This window comes from Coccinella septempunctata, chromosome 7 (assembly GCF_907165205.1).
Source record: "Coccinella septempunctata chromosome 7, icCocSept1.1, whole genome shotgun sequence".
Taxonomy (NCBI): Eukaryota; Metazoa; Arthropoda; class Insecta; order Coleoptera; family Coccinellidae; genus Coccinella; species Coccinella septempunctata.
In genome coordinates this window covers 28,065,625-28,082,406 of record NC_058195.1, presented here as the reverse complement: position 1 = coordinate 28,082,406, position 16,782 = coordinate 28,065,625, and the positions used below count along the sequence as shown (strand labels likewise).

General features: G+C 35.4%; 2 protein-coding genes across 2 annotated transcripts in view; both read left to right on the top strand.

The window, feature by feature from the left end:
- The window catches only part of LOC123317054, a 123,631-nt gene extending 121,088 nt beyond the window's left edge, over positions 1-2,543 (top strand). The window contains exon 5 of the mRNA XM_044903412.1: positions 2,376-2,543. Coding sequence (XP_044759347.1) covers positions 2,376-2,395 — 20 coding nt within the window. The 3' untranslated portion in view covers positions 2,396-2,543. The remainder of the gene's footprint in view (positions 1-2,375) is intronic.
- Positions 2,544-6,428: 3,885 nt separating this feature from the next.
- On the top strand, positions 6,429-16,463 carry LOC123317165. Its single transcript, XM_044903555.1, has 8 exons — positions 6,429-6,563; positions 6,817-7,016; positions 7,077-7,202; positions 7,261-7,356; positions 7,661-7,795; positions 8,212-8,438; positions 8,530-8,688; positions 16,353-16,463. The coding sequence occupies exons 2-7, from the start codon at positions 6,818-6,820 to the stop codon at positions 8,665-8,667; spliced, it is 921 nt and encodes a 306-aa protein (XP_044759490.1). The 5' UTR covers positions 6,429-6,563; position 6,817; the 3' UTR covers positions 8,668-8,688; positions 16,353-16,463.
- The last annotated feature ends 319 nt before the right edge of the window (positions 16,464-16,782 follow it).

Genomic DNA, 16,782 nt, shown 5'->3' with positions numbered 1-16,782 from the left:
ATCCGTTGTTGCATTCTACAGGCACTTTTTTATGAGGAATTGGAATATGATATTACTAAATTTTTTGATCCAGTCATTTTCGAGATACGATAGGAATTTCTGATATTTCAAATGTGAACTATGGTTGAAAGTTCTTTCATCTTGCTGCAATTTTTTTGCTGATTTCAGAAATGTATCATTTGTCTCTATTCACATGAATATAACATAGGAAAAAAAATCAATACTTTCTCCTGCTTTTCGATTCACTGTTGAAATTTCAGTAGGCTGGCGTAACTATAGCGACCGTTGAAAATGCAATATGGTTCCACATAATCCTATGTGAACTCAACCTTCTGTGATAGGAATCACCAACTGTCGAATAATTATTCCTTTTATATATCGATATCGAGATATCTATCCTTTAAAAGAGAGTAAAAGGCTTTCTTCTGATTATTAAAGAAGAAAATTTATTCAATTATCGTTTTTCTATTCATGAAAGAAACTCAAAGATTCAGTAATATAAATAAAATACGATAGCTATTTATATTTACAATATTTACAAGAGTAAGATGATGAAAAATTGGTACTTCTGTCAACGGTAGTATTCGAATTGTGAACCATCGTAAGATAAGCATGCCAAACATCGCGAGAACAAATAGCAAATTAATCATCGGAATGCAATCTGTGATTCCAATCATAAAGGCTCAGGTTCACAAAATATAATGCATATTCAACGGTTGCTATGGCAAGCCAGCCTACTTATAATTCAACAGAGAATCGAAAAGTAGGAAAAAGTATTGATTCTTCTCCTTTGGTTTAATTAATGTGAATAACGACATATGATACATTTTTGAAATCAGCAAAAAAATTGCAGCAATATGAAAGAAATTTCAACTATAGTTTACATTTGAAAAATCAGAAATCCCTGTCGTATCTCGAAAATGGCTGTATCAAAAAATTTAATGATATCATATTCGAATTCCGCATAAAAAAGTGTCTGTAGAATGTAACAACAGAATTCGAATACGAGTTCAAATAAGCGAGTTATTCAGTTTCATTAAATATGACAATTTCTCAATTTTCGTTCATAACTCAAAATCTATGACCATTAGGTTGAATCTGTTTTCAGATTTGGAATATTCAGGAAAAAAGAGAATGTGTCATCCGTTTTCTTCTAGCTGCTATAGTTCTCGAGATCCCTTCAGTAGACAACGAATTTTGCACACCCTGTACATATGAGAAGAAAATTTTTTCATAAAATATCCGGAATATACCTAAAAAACATATTACGTCTAAACAAATATTCATGTCATGTCATGTCTGTAAAAGGTTGTCATATCATTGTTATGACCTCTCATAGAAGAAAACTCAAATAATAATGTACACCCCGTGTACATCATTATTCATTCATCATAAATGTGGGAACACTTTGTATTATACGAATTTGAATATTTGTAGAAAAGCAAACTGTAATACAGGAACAAATCTACGTCGTCGTAGAACACCCTGTGTGTTTTAGTAAATTCCGACTTTGAAGTCGGAATTTAGTTAAATTTCGACTTTGAACTCGGAATTTAGAGAATTCCGACTTCAAAGTCGGAATTTAAGCAAAAATATTTTAAAAATATTATGTGGCTCTTCTACGCCTTCGTACGTTTGAAATTATGAATCCTATATTAAAAGCTGAAACAAAAGCTAATCATTGAGTTTTTGTCGGCGCCGCCTATGTGCTGACTGCGAGTCGATCCCTTCTGTCAATCTGTCAGCTGTCTTGACGGCGGTGTACCCGCGTGCTGTAGCTTTATTGTTTTGTTTTTGTTTATATATCCACTTCACCTGAAAATCCTTTTTTAAATTTTCAAAGTTTTTGACTTGAATTTTAGTTTAATATCTGTTATATTTTATATGTTGACAAATATGTATGACGGTCGATTTTTCTGCCCAGTTGGAAATCTATGACAGGACTGCTGCATCGTAAGTTGAACTCATATATTTCCGATATTTTTCCACAAATTTTTTCTCTTCCTTTCGTTGCAGTCGTTTTGTTACTTGGCTCCCGAAGATGGTGATGTGTTAACTCACCGAAACTAGTCGAGCAGACGTGTTTTTGCAGTCTGATTACAATTATCCTCTCCTCATTCTCACTTTATGTCAAATTCAGAATAATTTCATTTCAAAACCCCCCCAAAACTCAATCGTGGCTACGCCCATGCCCATGGTTTTTGTATTGCATTCAGTTCAGACAATCGCAACATGTAAAAGCTGATTACTTTTAATATACTCCTAAAATTCGAAGAAGTCGAATGCCTCGTGCCTCGGGGGCAAATAAATGCTTATACATAAGCATACACAAATTTGAGTTTTTTGTACTAGATGATAATGAACTTGTATTTCAGTTTCAGAAGGGTCAGCTTGAGAGAGGTACCGGATGTTTTGACAGCGCTACAGGAACACCAAATTACAGATCGTTTTGCTTCATCTACTGATTTCCCGAAGAAAAATTTAAATATGCTTGTATTTTCTTCGATCTATTTTGAAAATAAAATTATTGATGAAAGTGTTTTTCCATATTGTTTTGAAGGGACTTCAATTGGCTTTCAAGAGGAATAGTTCTCCTAAACCACTTCCGATATTCATCTATGGAGTTTTGGACTATACAAAAATGGTAGAAAGACTGAAAATAGTTGGCAGACAATACCATAAAATTGAGCACTTTAACACCAGAGACATACAGGAAACTCATTAGGTTCATGCGTGATAAAAATAAATGCCGACGTTTTGATTTATTTAAAATCGTCTTCAGGGCTCTACAATAGATGGTACACATTAAGACGCTATTTAAAGAAGGTAACATTACACATCAACAAGAAAATATCAGAACAATTGTACCCAGTCAACCAGAAATGTAACAGTAAGTCGCAGGGAGTACCAAAAAATATCGCATTGAAGAACTTCTTTGAGAATTACCATGGATATACTTAGGATTTCACATTGTGGACATAAACATCCACATATTGTTAAGTTTGCGAATTTCCTAAAATAACTTCCTTAGTTGTTGCATGTAACATTATATCGAGATGTTCTCATGAAGTGAACATAGCTACTACTATGCGACTTATGTGTGTTGATATTTCTTAAATATTTTATCGGTGATCTTTTTAGAACATGGAATGATGTATTATGAATGAATTTCCATAAACCCTAACACGGCGACTTCTCGAAGAAAACTTTTCAGTACCTTTTTGAAATGTTCTATTCATCATCAAAACACGTCGCAACTACGCAGCAATATACCTTTTGCATTACTTTTATCATAATTTTGCCTGTTTTCATTAATATATTTCAATATCAGTCATATTGTACAGCCATAAATTCGTAAAATTCGTTGTCTACTGAGGGGATCTCGAGAATTATAGCACTTAGAAGAAAACGGATGATGCATTTCCGAGCTCTTTTTCAGAGAAACAAAGAATGGTGAAACCGTGTAGCCTCCTCTACGATTCTTCGTTTTTGAGTTTATTAGCAAAAAAATAAATTTTGACGATTTCGAAAAGTTCTCAAAACTTTTTTGTTTTCAAGTTGCGGATCTGAAACTCGAACCTTGTTCAGGCATTTTTTTACGTAGAAATCACGGGGAATTTGGAGAACCTCTTATTTGAGTGAAAAACTCATTGTCTAATATTCAGTGAAATTAAGATATCTGTAAAATAATATCAGATAATATCGAAGAGTTCATCTTTTCGTAATGTGTATCACAAGAACACTACTTTAATATACTCTATGATGTGTATTTTTATAATTTAGGGGACGAATAATTCATCAATTTATTCTTTCAAATTCTGGGAAATTTATTTCTTTATTTATATGATTAAGACTACAAATCATCATACATCGAGATATGATCGTAAAATGGGAAAATTTCATTGAATTTTATAATATATATCTCTGCACTCTATGGTCTCTCGAGTTTAAAGGTTAAATCAAAACGCCCTAACTGTTTCTCTTTCTTTGCTGCATGTGAACGTGAAGTGAATATTCGTCATTCGTGTTTTAGGCTGTGTGATTAGTGACTATAAGTTTTATTTGTTGGGTTCAGTGAATGAATTTCGTGAATTATTCATTCAGCAGCGTGATAACGTTATTATTGACTAAATATAACGTGCAGAGCAAGGTGAGTTATATAAATATATACTCCCTTTATAAACTTGTAGTATTATTTATTATTATTCTACAACTTTCACACCCTTCGTTAATTCAAACTCGAATGATTTGAGGTCAATCATCGATGATTCAACTCAAATTTGTAATGTTATTTTAGATATTGAATCATATTATAATTTTGTCCGTGCTAGAAAAACTCAATATTTTCTAAGATGGAAAGAAGGCACAAATTGTTGAAAGATGTTTCTGACAGACATAAAAGACGAATTAGAAGGATTCAAGAATCAGAATTATCAAAGCGTTTTAGATATGAAGAAGATTCATCTAATAGTACAAACAGTGAACTAATAACCCAGGAGGTTATTAGTTTACCGAGTACAAGCGACACAGGGTCAAACAGTGCATATATAAATAATGAAAATTCTAATCACATAGTCATTGAAACACCAAATGTAATTGAATCAAATATTGATTATAATGAAGATAGAGTTGATGCCCCCATAGTCAGTCCAAGATATCAAGAATCAGCAACGTTTATCCAGTCGTCATCAAGAGATCCACGGTGTTCTTTCAAAATTCCTGATCAATTGGATGTGGCTCCAGATAAAAAGTACTCGGATCTCTTACATAAATTACGTGTTTCGTCTGTAACTCATAATATCACCCATACTGCTATCTCCAATATCCTGCAAATTCTGAAAGAGACTCTACCAGAATTAAGTATGAGTGATGCCCGTACATTATTACATACTCCAAGAAAAGTTCCAATCGAAAAAATTGATTCCGGATCATACTATCATATAGGCATTGAAGTTGGATTGAAAATATCTTTGAAGAAATACTATCCCAACGTTATCCCACATAAAATCACCTTTGATGTCAATATAGATGGTTTGCCTGTGAGTGAATCTTCTGGCAGTCAATTTTGGACTATTTTAGGTTCAGTAAGGGATTCATTTTATACAGAACCATTCACAATTTGAATTTTTCATGGTAATACAAAACCTGAAGACCCCAACAAATTTTTGAAACAATTTGTTAATGAAGCTAAGGAATTGCTTGGACAGGGTATAATGTATAATGGAAAGAAAATTGAAATATTCCTGGGTTGCATAATTTAATTGTGATGCTCCTGCAAAAGCATTTGTCACTCTCACAAAGAGCCACTCTGGTTATTTCGGCTGTAGCAAGTGTATACAAGAAGGAGATTATGTAGAAGACCATGTGACTTTTCCAGAAACAAATAATGCTCTGAGGACAGATGAATTTTTCAGTCTTCAGCTTCAAGAAGAACATCATAAAGGTGTATCTATTTTGACAGAGCTGAATACTGGCATGGTTTCGCAAATTCCTCTAGACTACATGCACTGTTTGGGTGTGATGAAGAAACTTCTTCAATTTTGGATCAAAGGAAAGGCTGATCTCAGAATCAGTAGGCCGAACTTAGAAGAACTAGAACAAGGGTTCTTATCGTTAAAATCCTGTATTCCAGTGGGGTTTGCTCGTGGTCCTCGAATATTTCAGGAATTGGAAAGATGGAAGGCAACAGAATTTCGTTAATTTCTTTTGTATACTGGACCATGTATCTTGTCAGGAATTTTACCTCCAGACAAATACATTCATTTCCTCACATTGTCTAGTGCAATCAGAATTCTTTGCAGAAAGAACTTACCAGAGGAGCACAATAAGTATGCAAAGGAATTGTTGCTACATTTTGTTCAAAATTATTCTGCAATATATGGTGCGAAGAACATGTCATACAATGTTCATAATTTGATACATCTTGCAGATGATGTAAAGTTACATGGCTCACTGGACGATTTCAGTGCATTTAAATATGAAAATTGTATGTATGGAATAAAACAGAAACTTAAAACCACTTCTAGGCCATTGGAACAAATTTATAATAGACTGAGTGAAGAAAGTTATATTGAGAGTTTAACGAAAGAGAGCACTTCAGTAACCCGTTCTATCCTGAAAACAGTTTCTTTCAAAGATTGCAAGATAACTGAAAAGGAACCAAATAATGTCATTAAATTGAAGACAGGACAAATTATGATTATCAGTAGGATATTGCATGCCAATGATGTTCGTATTTTTGGTAAAATTTACGAGACAGTAAATATATTTAATGTTCCCTTACAATCCAAGCTCGTAGGAATAGAAGAAATTTCTGAAAACGATCTTGGGTTTAGGGAAATAGAAATGGAAGAAATCCTGAGCAAATGTATGCTTCTGAAAAGATCAGAGTCTCGGAGGATAAGCATAGAACTGATTCATGGTCATCAGTAAAATGTAAAATTGATAAAAAAAAATTATAAATATCCTACAAAATCTATACAGCTATAAACATTCATTTTACCAGTGGGCCCGAAAACTTGTCATATACTTCTGATGACACTTCTACAATCTAGCATAATTTGGTAAATATAATTCATATCATTCGCTTGAAACCTACACACTTCAATGGAATCTAACTATAATCTAACACACCCAGCAATCTGTAATCTGTTAACTACATATAATCTTCATTTCATATTTCATGTACCCGATTTCCTGCTAACTATGAAGAAATCACCACCATGCATCTCATAATTTAAAAATTCTCATCAGTTCATAAAAAAAAACTAAAAAATATTGGTTTCAAACACACTAAGTCTTCAAATAAATTTTCAGAATGTTTGCTGTGGTGCAATTCATTACGGAATCCACAAGCGACAATGTCTCAGTCAGTGAAGTTCCTACATCGTGGATTTCTACTGACCAGAAACAGTGTTGGTGGCCTCCGAGTAATACTACAATTTATATTGCAAGGCAAAAGAAACCAAACCCAGAAACATGGAAACTTTATCCAATCAAGGTGGAATGTTATTGTGGTATGGCTGTACCATGATTAAATTTTTTATTTTACTCATCCAAGAACTTATGATTTTCAGAAACCTATCAGGAAGCCAAAAAAAAAGCTCTGTCTATAACTTCGAGTGATGAAGAAACTGTTCGAACTCTGAAACCTAATAGAAGGTATAATCCTTCACAATATGTTTTGAATTATAGTGATGAAGGTGAGCTCTTGATATATGATATATCATTATAAATTAATTTCTTCTGATTTCATTCTAGCTAACAATAACAACAATGCCCAGTTTTTACCGATTGCCCCAATGTCACTTAACCCAATATCGAGACCAATTTCCACCATAGAGGAGATAAGTGAAGGTAAATTGAATAAAAACTGATTTATGTTTGTTGATTAGATTCGCAATAGGTCCTTTCATTTGCATAAAAAGTGTAGCACTTTTCTACTCTCGATTTTAGTATTCGTTTGCTGATTGAATTTACACCAGTGTAGAGGAGGTGTAGTTTATCTACATCTCCTTTTGACTATGTGTAGATAAACTACACTTCCTCTACACTGGTGTAAATCAAATCGAGTGTAGAAAAGTGCTACACTTTTTATGCAAACGAAAGGACCTTATATCTTATCTTTCCTGTACTGAGTACTTGAGTATCTTTGTTGCAGATACTCGGTCATCTTCTACTGTCAACACAGAGCCCACTGTTCTTGACATATCAGATTACAGGCTCAATTATGTTGAATCCCCCGGGGGGATTCCTGAATCAGAAATGTCTGAGAAAAGTAGGAAACAAAATGTTGGTGAGTTTTAATTTATATACTTTCTATAAAACTGTGTATTCTTTTTGGCCTGTATTCATCAAATATTATACAGTGGTAACAATGCAGTGGTCATCGAAATATTTTCATTTTGTAGATTTCAATGATTTTAACGGTTTTCAAACAGAAATTTCACTCAATTCTTATAAGAATTGAGAATGCAATAATTCGAAAGACTGTCGATTTGGAAATTCCATATTTGTTGGTATGGAGAGGGAATTATCAATAGTTTTCCAATCTTGTTGAATATGGTGATTACTGATTACATTCTAAAGTTACTTTAAATATCGGGGTTTCATTAAGCAGCTATCTGTTGATAGTCTATAAAACAAAATGAATAAAGTTGTCAAAATGGAATGAAACAAATAATAATCGTTAAAAATCATGTTGAATTTCAGAAAACTGTCACAACTGTTGCCATAATTCGGATGTAATAATCAAGCTCTTAACGGAGTTGACATTAAAAGTCGATGAACTGAAAGAAACAATAGGAGCAAACAGCCAAGTTTCACTTAATAGTGAGGCAGTTAACTTCATAACGAGTAAATTGCCTTGCAAAAATATAGAAGAGTTGGAGTACTTAGAATCGTTAGTCTATGCGGAAAAAAAACATAACGAATCATTGGTGAGCATAAGCATTATTATAGATTCAAATCTTTTTTGGTGAATATTCCCCTCTGTCTAACAAAATTTAAACAATTTTTACCATTTTTCAGATATATATCATGACCTCCATAGGAGGAACAACAGGAAGACACTTCACTCAGAGAGTGTTAAAGAAATTATTAACTAATGAGGTTGCAGAGCTGTGTAGTTGGACAGGGGCCAGCACAATTTTGAACTTCAGAAATTAAAGATTTTTGAATGTGCATATAGTGAGTAAATATTTATTTATTCGTTTAATTGAATAGGGCAAAAACAATTTCCAATGTTTTTCTTAGAAACCAGAAAACTGTCACAAATTTAAGTGAGGTGACATTATTCTTTTTTGAAAGATTATTCAGCACTGTTTAAATGATGTGTAAATGTTTCAGCTTCAGTGATAAAACATTTTGCAATTACCAAAAAAGAATTCGAAATGCATGTGAAAGATTGGTTGAGGCATGCTAGGCAGAGAAGAGAAAGGGAGCATACGAAGAAAAATATTTTAAGTATATATTTTATGTTATGACCAATTCTTACATATTTTTTTCAAAAGGGGGTGAATTGAATATTGATTTCATATTGGCAGAAATTAAAAATATAAAGGAAGTATAAGGAAACAGTTTTAATGATAATAACTCACGAGGAGATAGGGTTTTTTACTGAGGTTTCTCCGTAAGCTTTGAATCATACGCACCCTGTAAACTAATCTCTGCTAAAAGTCGTACATTCACTATAATATATATTGTTTGATCATTGAAAATGTAATTTATATTACAGCTCTGAATTTTCTCTTTCAGCTGGACCATCCTCCCACTCCGGAGGTCATATTCCAGGGCCGTGTTCAAATTCTCAATGTCACTTCTCTTATTGAGAGAATTTACTTCTTTTTTTATTTCCAGCATTTCACAAAACAATCTTTTACTTAAATTAGTTTGTGAAATGCTGGAAATAAAAAAAGAAGTAAATTCTCTCAATAAGAGAAGTGACATTGAGAATTTGAACACGGCCTATTTCAATATAATCCAAAGAATAAGAAATCTCACATCTTAACGTAACATTAGTCATGTTCGTGTGTCTACATATTGTTTCCTTCCCTTCTTGACAGATGATTATTCACGTTGAATATATTTCATTTTCATTTCTGATTCGAGTCGAATTCCGTTGTATGCCTGTCATCATAACATCCCTCAATTATTTATTACTGAAGACAATAGAGACCAACTGACAATGTGAGTAGCTTCAATTTATTTCATTGAAGGGTCAATAATAAATACTCTTTTTATTTTTATATTTATATATATGTAACCAAGTTGTTAATGTGTTCGATCTTTTTTTCCCTTGCCCTTCATTAATGTTTGCTTGCTTTAGTGGTTTGTTCATATACAATTGTTCTGATATTTTCTTGTTGATGTGTAATGTTACCTTCTTTAAATAGCGTCTTAATGTGTACCATCTATTGTAGAGTCCTGAAGACGATTTTAAATAAATCGAAACGTCGGCATTTTGTTAAATTGAGATTCTTTAACCCAGACCAACAAGGACCCTCTCAACAGTTTCAAAATAAAAATATAGTTCATCACACATACCAGCCGAAAGAGGAGCGTGTTTACAGAATAGTGATAAAACACCCTTCATCACTCAACAGATCCTAATGTAATCAAGAGCGAACTAGCAAACAAAGGACACTAAAAGTTAAAAATATAACTAATGGAAGGCGTAGATAGACGAAAGAATCACTAAATCTTTGTGGAGTTAGAACCATCCAGTAACAACAAAGACATATATGCACTAAGTACCTCCAAAATAGGAGCAGGGATCCGCTTCTTGAGCTGTACTCATACGCCGGGTTGGCTTATGATTAGATGCGCGGACGAGGCAAGCGTCTCGTGGCTTGGCAACTGTTTGCTGCAGATCAAGCCGTCGACGGGGCCAACCTCCGCATTTTCCAGGGAATGGAGCTGCCAAAACCCTATGTATGCGTACTTCCCTGACCCTCCGCTAGAAGATCGACCCTCACCAGATGAGGTGCTGACTGTGTGCGATGAACCCAGGCCTGGAAGCAGAGAACTGAGTGGTATTACACCACCAGGTTTCAGGGCCGGGCCGGACATGGACCTCCTCTGTTGATGAGAGCTCCATGTCTAGGCTAAAAGCCCTGGACATGATGCGCTATTATGGGTTTGGGACCAGAGACTTCTCTCTGGTCTCTCTCTCTCTCTCTCTCTTGACAAAGAGTCGGACACCCAAATCAAGGAGGGAGGGGTTAATCCTTCCTCCTTCGCCGGCATCTCCAGAGGTGAGCCCGTTGAGGGAGCGAGGTCTGACTCTGCTCCCTCTACGATCAAAGCTCCGCAGGCAGCCCTTACCACCGGGTCTCTTCCCAAGGCTGGTAAAACGGCTAGTAAAGGGCCAGTGGTGGAAAAGAAGAAGAGAGCTGTGTCATCCAGCGATGGCGCAGCTCTATATATGCCTACAAGCTAATATTCAGCATTTCAAGGCTGGATCCTACCTCCTTGAAAAACGCATCCTGGAGGAGAGGATAGAGATCGCCTTCATCCAGGAACTTTGGGTTACTTCTCGAGGCAGAATTAATGGCCTCAGTAACCTTCCTGGCAAGGTAATACCACTTAGATCTGGGGATCCAGGTCCTGTATCTTCCAGGAACACTATTGACATTTTTGTCCTTGCATCCTGGTAAAACTCCCCATGGAAACAGGCACAGAAGAACTGGTTATCTGTTCTGCCTATTTCCCTGGTGATACAATGTTCCCCCCGCCAAACTTAGAGCGAAAATTAGTTGCCTACTGCAGGGGGAAAAACCTTCAACTCCTTGTTGCTTGTGATGCCAACTCCTACCACACCCCGTGGGATAGTACGGACATCAACGAAAGAGGTGGGTACCTATTCGACCTCATTTTAGAAGAAGCGAGGTCCATCCAACGTGGGTGCTCTGTTCCGACCTTTGTTACGAAAAATCGGGCTGAGGTACTGGACATCACGCTCTGCTCGCAATACCTGAGCACTAAAATCACTGACTGGAGTGTTTCCGACACTCCCTCCGGCTCAGACCCTAGAAATATTCAATTTAATATTGAACTAGGCGGTGAACCCATTCAGGAATATCGCAATCCCAGACTGACCGACTGGGATATGGTTATAAACAATCCCTTAAGCGGAATCTGGGATCCATTAACGTTAACGTTAACAATCATGAAGACTTACAGAGGCTGGCCAACTCAATTGGCCAAGCCATAGTCTCGACATATCATGAAAACTGTCCACTAAGAAAGAAATCCGACAATAGGAAAGTATCTTGGTGGGACTCCAAACGAGAGACACTTCGTAAAGAGGTTCGGAAGAAATTCAACCGACCAAAATCAGCAGGTGAGTGGGAGGTGTACCGTCAAACACTCACCGTGTATAACAAGGAAGTGAGGCCAATAGGAAGTCTTGGGAAAACTTCTGAAGCAGCATCGAGGATGCTGCAAATTCTCTCCTTGTAGCCATTTTTGACGCTGGGATCCGTCTCTGGGGCGGAAACACTTAAAATCATGGCTGACACACACTTTTCAGATGTGCTGATTAATTCCACAGATGCAAAGGAAAGGAACTTCACTAGTCGCTTCCAGCGATCCAGCAAAGAATGCGCGGTGAGAAGGGCAGTTTTATCCTTTCCCCCATACAAAGCGCCGAGTGACAATGAAATATTTCCAGCTCTACTTCAGCACGGACTGTAGTACTTAATGTCTTACCTTATTAGGCTCTTCAGATACAGCTTAGCATGGAACTTCATACCATTCAACTGGAGGAAGCTTACAGTCGTGTATATTCCCAAGGCGGGAAAAACGAACACACGGCCTAAATCATTCCGACCGATCAGTCTAATCTACGGATCTTTCCCCCAATAACCTTTTCGGTAGGATCAACGAATCTCTCAACTCCAGGGAGATTTCGGTGACTGTCTTCCTGAACATTGAGGGAGCCTTTAATGCTGCCCTCACTGAATTTCTGGTGAGGGCTGCCAAGAGGTGTTCCTCCTAGCATATCGAATTGGATCAGCACAATGCTGCTCAAGAAACATTATAACCACGCTTTGCGGCGACGCGCTTAGATTCAAAGCAGGCAGAAGTTGCCCGCAGGACGGTGTACAATCACCCCTTCTCTGGTCCCTTCTGGTTGACGATCTTATTGCTATCATCAGCTTGCTTGACGTATATGTTCAGGCTTGCACGGATGATATAGTTGTTTTACTGACGGGCAATGACGATGCAATCATCTCAGCTGCTCTTCAGGAAACACTAACTATAATTCAAGGTTGGTATGAGGGGGAGCAGTTATGTGTGAACCCTTGCAAAACCTTGATTGTTCCCTTCACCAGGAGAAGAAACTCTGTGACTGGCCGGTGGCAGACAGGATCAGAATTGGAGTATTTGGTTCTCCGAAGATGGTCCTAAAGGAACTCAAGAATCACTTCCCCTCCGACATAATCTCCTTTTTGAGTAGAATGGGACTAGAGGGAGAGATCTAGCTCTACGAGCTTGCTTGTGTGCTACAATAGACCGCTTGGTCGCAGTGGCAGGTTTGGTTTGTTCCGTCCAACATACCCAGCAATCAGTAATCAGTAAAAGTATCTCCACAACATAGCCATACAAATTGAACCGCTAATTAGAACAAAGGGAATCACGCAATGCATGAGTTGCCAGAACTATAATTGTTCCATTACAAAACCTCAATTGGAATTCTTTAGTAGATAATGATGTAAATACAAGCGTCCCCAATTTTAACGGAATAATAAAAAATATCATTGAAAAACACGTACCAAAAAGGACTGCAGTACTTCTTATTATCCTGCTTGGTTTTCTACGGAGCTGAAACAATTGATATCAGCCACAAAGTCGCTCATATAATTTACAAAAAAAATCAATCAATCCCGAATCAATCGAGGTTTGCTGAATTGAGAAAAAATGTAGGGTAAAGGTACGAGATCTGCCATAGGTCATTCATAGATTCAGTAGAAGAATCCTTGAACGAGAATCCAAAATATTTTTGGAAATACATAAACGATTTGAAAACGTAATTCACTATTTTCAACAATGACGAAGTTTCGGCTATTGGTTGTAGCCATTCTCAAGTCTAAAAAGAAATTACTCTACTTCAGATCTTACAATAATAATTACAATAATACTATACAGTTTTATATACTCTTTAGCAACAGAAAAAAAAGGACTTTGGAACAATATCACAAATAACAGAACACAAGACAGGAATCTAGAGAATTCGCTCACCACTATGAAATAAGTATTTCTACAACAGAGCAAGCACCATCGTTATTGTTATCTGTATTCATGATCTCTGAGATGCGAAGACATTATATGTAATTATATTCTTGGGAAATCTCCACGTCAAACAAATTTCTCACAAAATTTTCGGTAATATATCTGATGAAAAAACGTATGTTCTCGATGCAAAACGTCAGATCAACAACAATCCATCATCCATCCTCCTTCAGTTTTTAATCAACAATCATAACTCGTTCTTGTATGTTAGGTTGTCTAATTCGTCTATTTTCATCCTTGATCAAATTGGAATAAATTGAACTGAAATTCGCACAGTCTGTTATTCTATTCATTGAGTCTATTTCTCGTTTTATAAAATAAATATAATTATAAAATTTTTTTCTGCTATCTCTATTTTGTTCTTTATTTCATTCTATATAAAGTCACCTTAGTAAAGAATTCAGGGATTTACTTCTATCACAAATCAAGGTCAACAATCTTCAGCGAAAAGTCGAACTCAGGTGGTCTTTCATACATAATTCAAGGTTATATTAAATAAGGGGAGCACTAGATTCCACTCTCAAAAATATAATTCTCACAAGTCCCATTGGAGTGGAAGGCGATTTCGGACAATTATGAAAATTTTTGGAAGTCTCATTCAAGGTCATTTGATGTGATAGCGAACACAAACTGCTAAAGATTCAGTTCGTTGAATATACAAAATTTCCATTCAAGGTTTAGTAAGTATGCCTCTTCAGATAACACTGCTGTGGATACCTATACGAGAGAAGTTTTTTCCTCTGTGGAATCATAGAGGGCGTAATAGTCTGGAAAATACTCAGTAATGCTGAGGAGTGGAAGGCGATTTCGATCAATTATTATTATTTTTCCATGTCCCATGTCAGGTCAAGTGAAAAAACACAAACTGCTCAAGATTCGAAATTTCAACAAGTCCTGTTCAAGGTCATTTGATGTCAGGGAGAATACTGCTCAAAATTAAATATTATTAAAAATTATAACGAGCTGAGTGTCAGTTCCGTTCTTCTGGATGTATGATTTATGAATTCGTATCATTGCAGCCTTGAGAAAGGAAATAGTGTTCGAAACGTTGGCCAAGTAATAAATGATTTAGGTAACATCAATATATTGTCGTATTCCTGCTGCGAACTTTTGGGTTTTTAAAAAGGTTCTTCTGTCACCAGGTGGTTTTTTAGAGAAGACACCAAAACTCGTCGAATGGTCGTTGGAATTGAAACTGTGCACTTAACTTAACTTGATTTGTTTACTGGTTATGGTTACAGGTCACCTTTACACTTAACTGTTACGTATTTATTTAAAACAGACCATAGAACTACTATACGTATGAATTACAATATGCGATACGTGTGGTATGATTACTTAAGCGGTACTAACGTTCTATACGACAGTCTGGGGGAACTGCTTCGCAAATTGAGGAAGCCTCTTTTCTATTATTTTTATATTGCTTATTCAGCAAAGTTATTTTTAGTAACAATAATGGGATTTTTTGTATACTACACCTCTGGGGGTATTTAAAATTTTTGTGCTTTCTTAATTTAACAAAACTTTGTAAATATGAAATAATGAAGATTGAATTTATACAATACAAAATATAGAGTCAAGTACTGAATTAATTTCTTGATATTTGTATGTTTTTGAGTCTTTGTGATCTTCTTAATGATTTTAGTGATTGACTCTCATCATTTGAATCGGATTCAGTTGATTCAAATTCATCTTTTTTAAATGATCTGATTTGCAACATTTTCTGAATAAGTCTATGAATTTGAAGCATTTCAAACATTTGTAAATTATAATGGAAATTATTATAAAAGCAATCATCAACAATATTTTTGTGAACCGATTCGTATGTTTGATTATAAATGGTTTATTCAATCGGTTCTGCAATTGTTCATCAAATTCTGATAATTTATGTTTGGCATATTTCAATTCTCTAAGATCTAAATTGCTCAATTTTAATGGTTCTAGTTTTACTGCTTCTAATGTGAGAATTTTCTTTAAGTTTTTACAACAATCATCTTCATTAATATCTGTGAATGGCAAATTATTCCTCAGTTCACTTATGCCAATTTGTCCTTGAACATCTAGAATTACTGTTTTTGTAAATGCTTCATACTTTTGATTTGATTCAAATAAGCCTATTTGAGAGGTTTGTTTAACTCTTGTGGATTTATCGTCGCACACAATTGATAGTTGTGTTGGATAAGATAAACTATAAAACCATTGATTATTTCTTAATTTATGCCAAATTTCTAGTTCTGCTTCGTAGAAATTTTATGCAATTCGGAATAAAGTGTTTCTGCTGGTAAAATATTGTAACTGATGAGAATGAAAGGAATATGTTGGGATTTTTGGACTTCGTTTATTTATTGTCTCTTAAGACAACGCCGACGTTTCGAAACTGTTTGTTTCTTTTTCAAGGCTAAAATTTTCTAAAATTTTTTTAGAGATCCTTCGTACACGTAACAACAGACATATTTGCTAGTCTTGCAAACAATATCGTCGAAATAATCTCAAAATTGATAACATGTTTCAAAGAGATCAAATTCTAACATCACAATTGATTTGTTATCTTATTGCAGGTATTTCAGTTGGAAGACGCGGAATATTGGCTGCGACAGATGACATTCGCGACGACGCAGAAATTCTGTCTCGGCTGGTGTTTTCCTCGTTTTTGTCGGGGGTGGACTCTACAATTTCGGATAATAATAATTTTATTTAATCCTTTGAGACATGGTTCATGTATAGGACAAGTCATTTTACAACCAAAAGAAAAGAAAAACAATATATTTCATTCAATAACAGAGCTCAAAAATTCACTTTTGCTGTAGAAACATTTCTCCAGCAGAAGCTCTTTGAGTTCCCTCTTAAATCTATAGTATTCTAAATTTTTTAGCCTATTAGGCAGATTGTTATAAAGTTTAATTCCACTATACATAGGTGAATTCTCAAATTTTGATGTTCTATGCACAGGGATTGAGATAGTGTTCTTATGCCTTGTATTATATTCAT

Excerpts from the sequence above, each read along its gene's own strand:
- LOC123317165 (XM_044903555.1), top strand. The coding sequence starts at position 6,818 with ATGTTTGCTGTGGTGCAATTCATTACGGAATCCACAAGCGACAATGTC. Across the intron at positions 7,017-7,076 it reads CAAGGTGGAATGTTATTGTG|AAACCTATCAGGAAGCCAAA; the intron begins GTATGGCTGTAC and ends TATGATTTTCAG. Across the intron at positions 7,203-7,260 it reads TTTGAATTATAGTGATGAAG|CTAACAATAACAACAATGCC; the intron begins GTGAGCTCTTGA and ends ATTTCATTCTAG.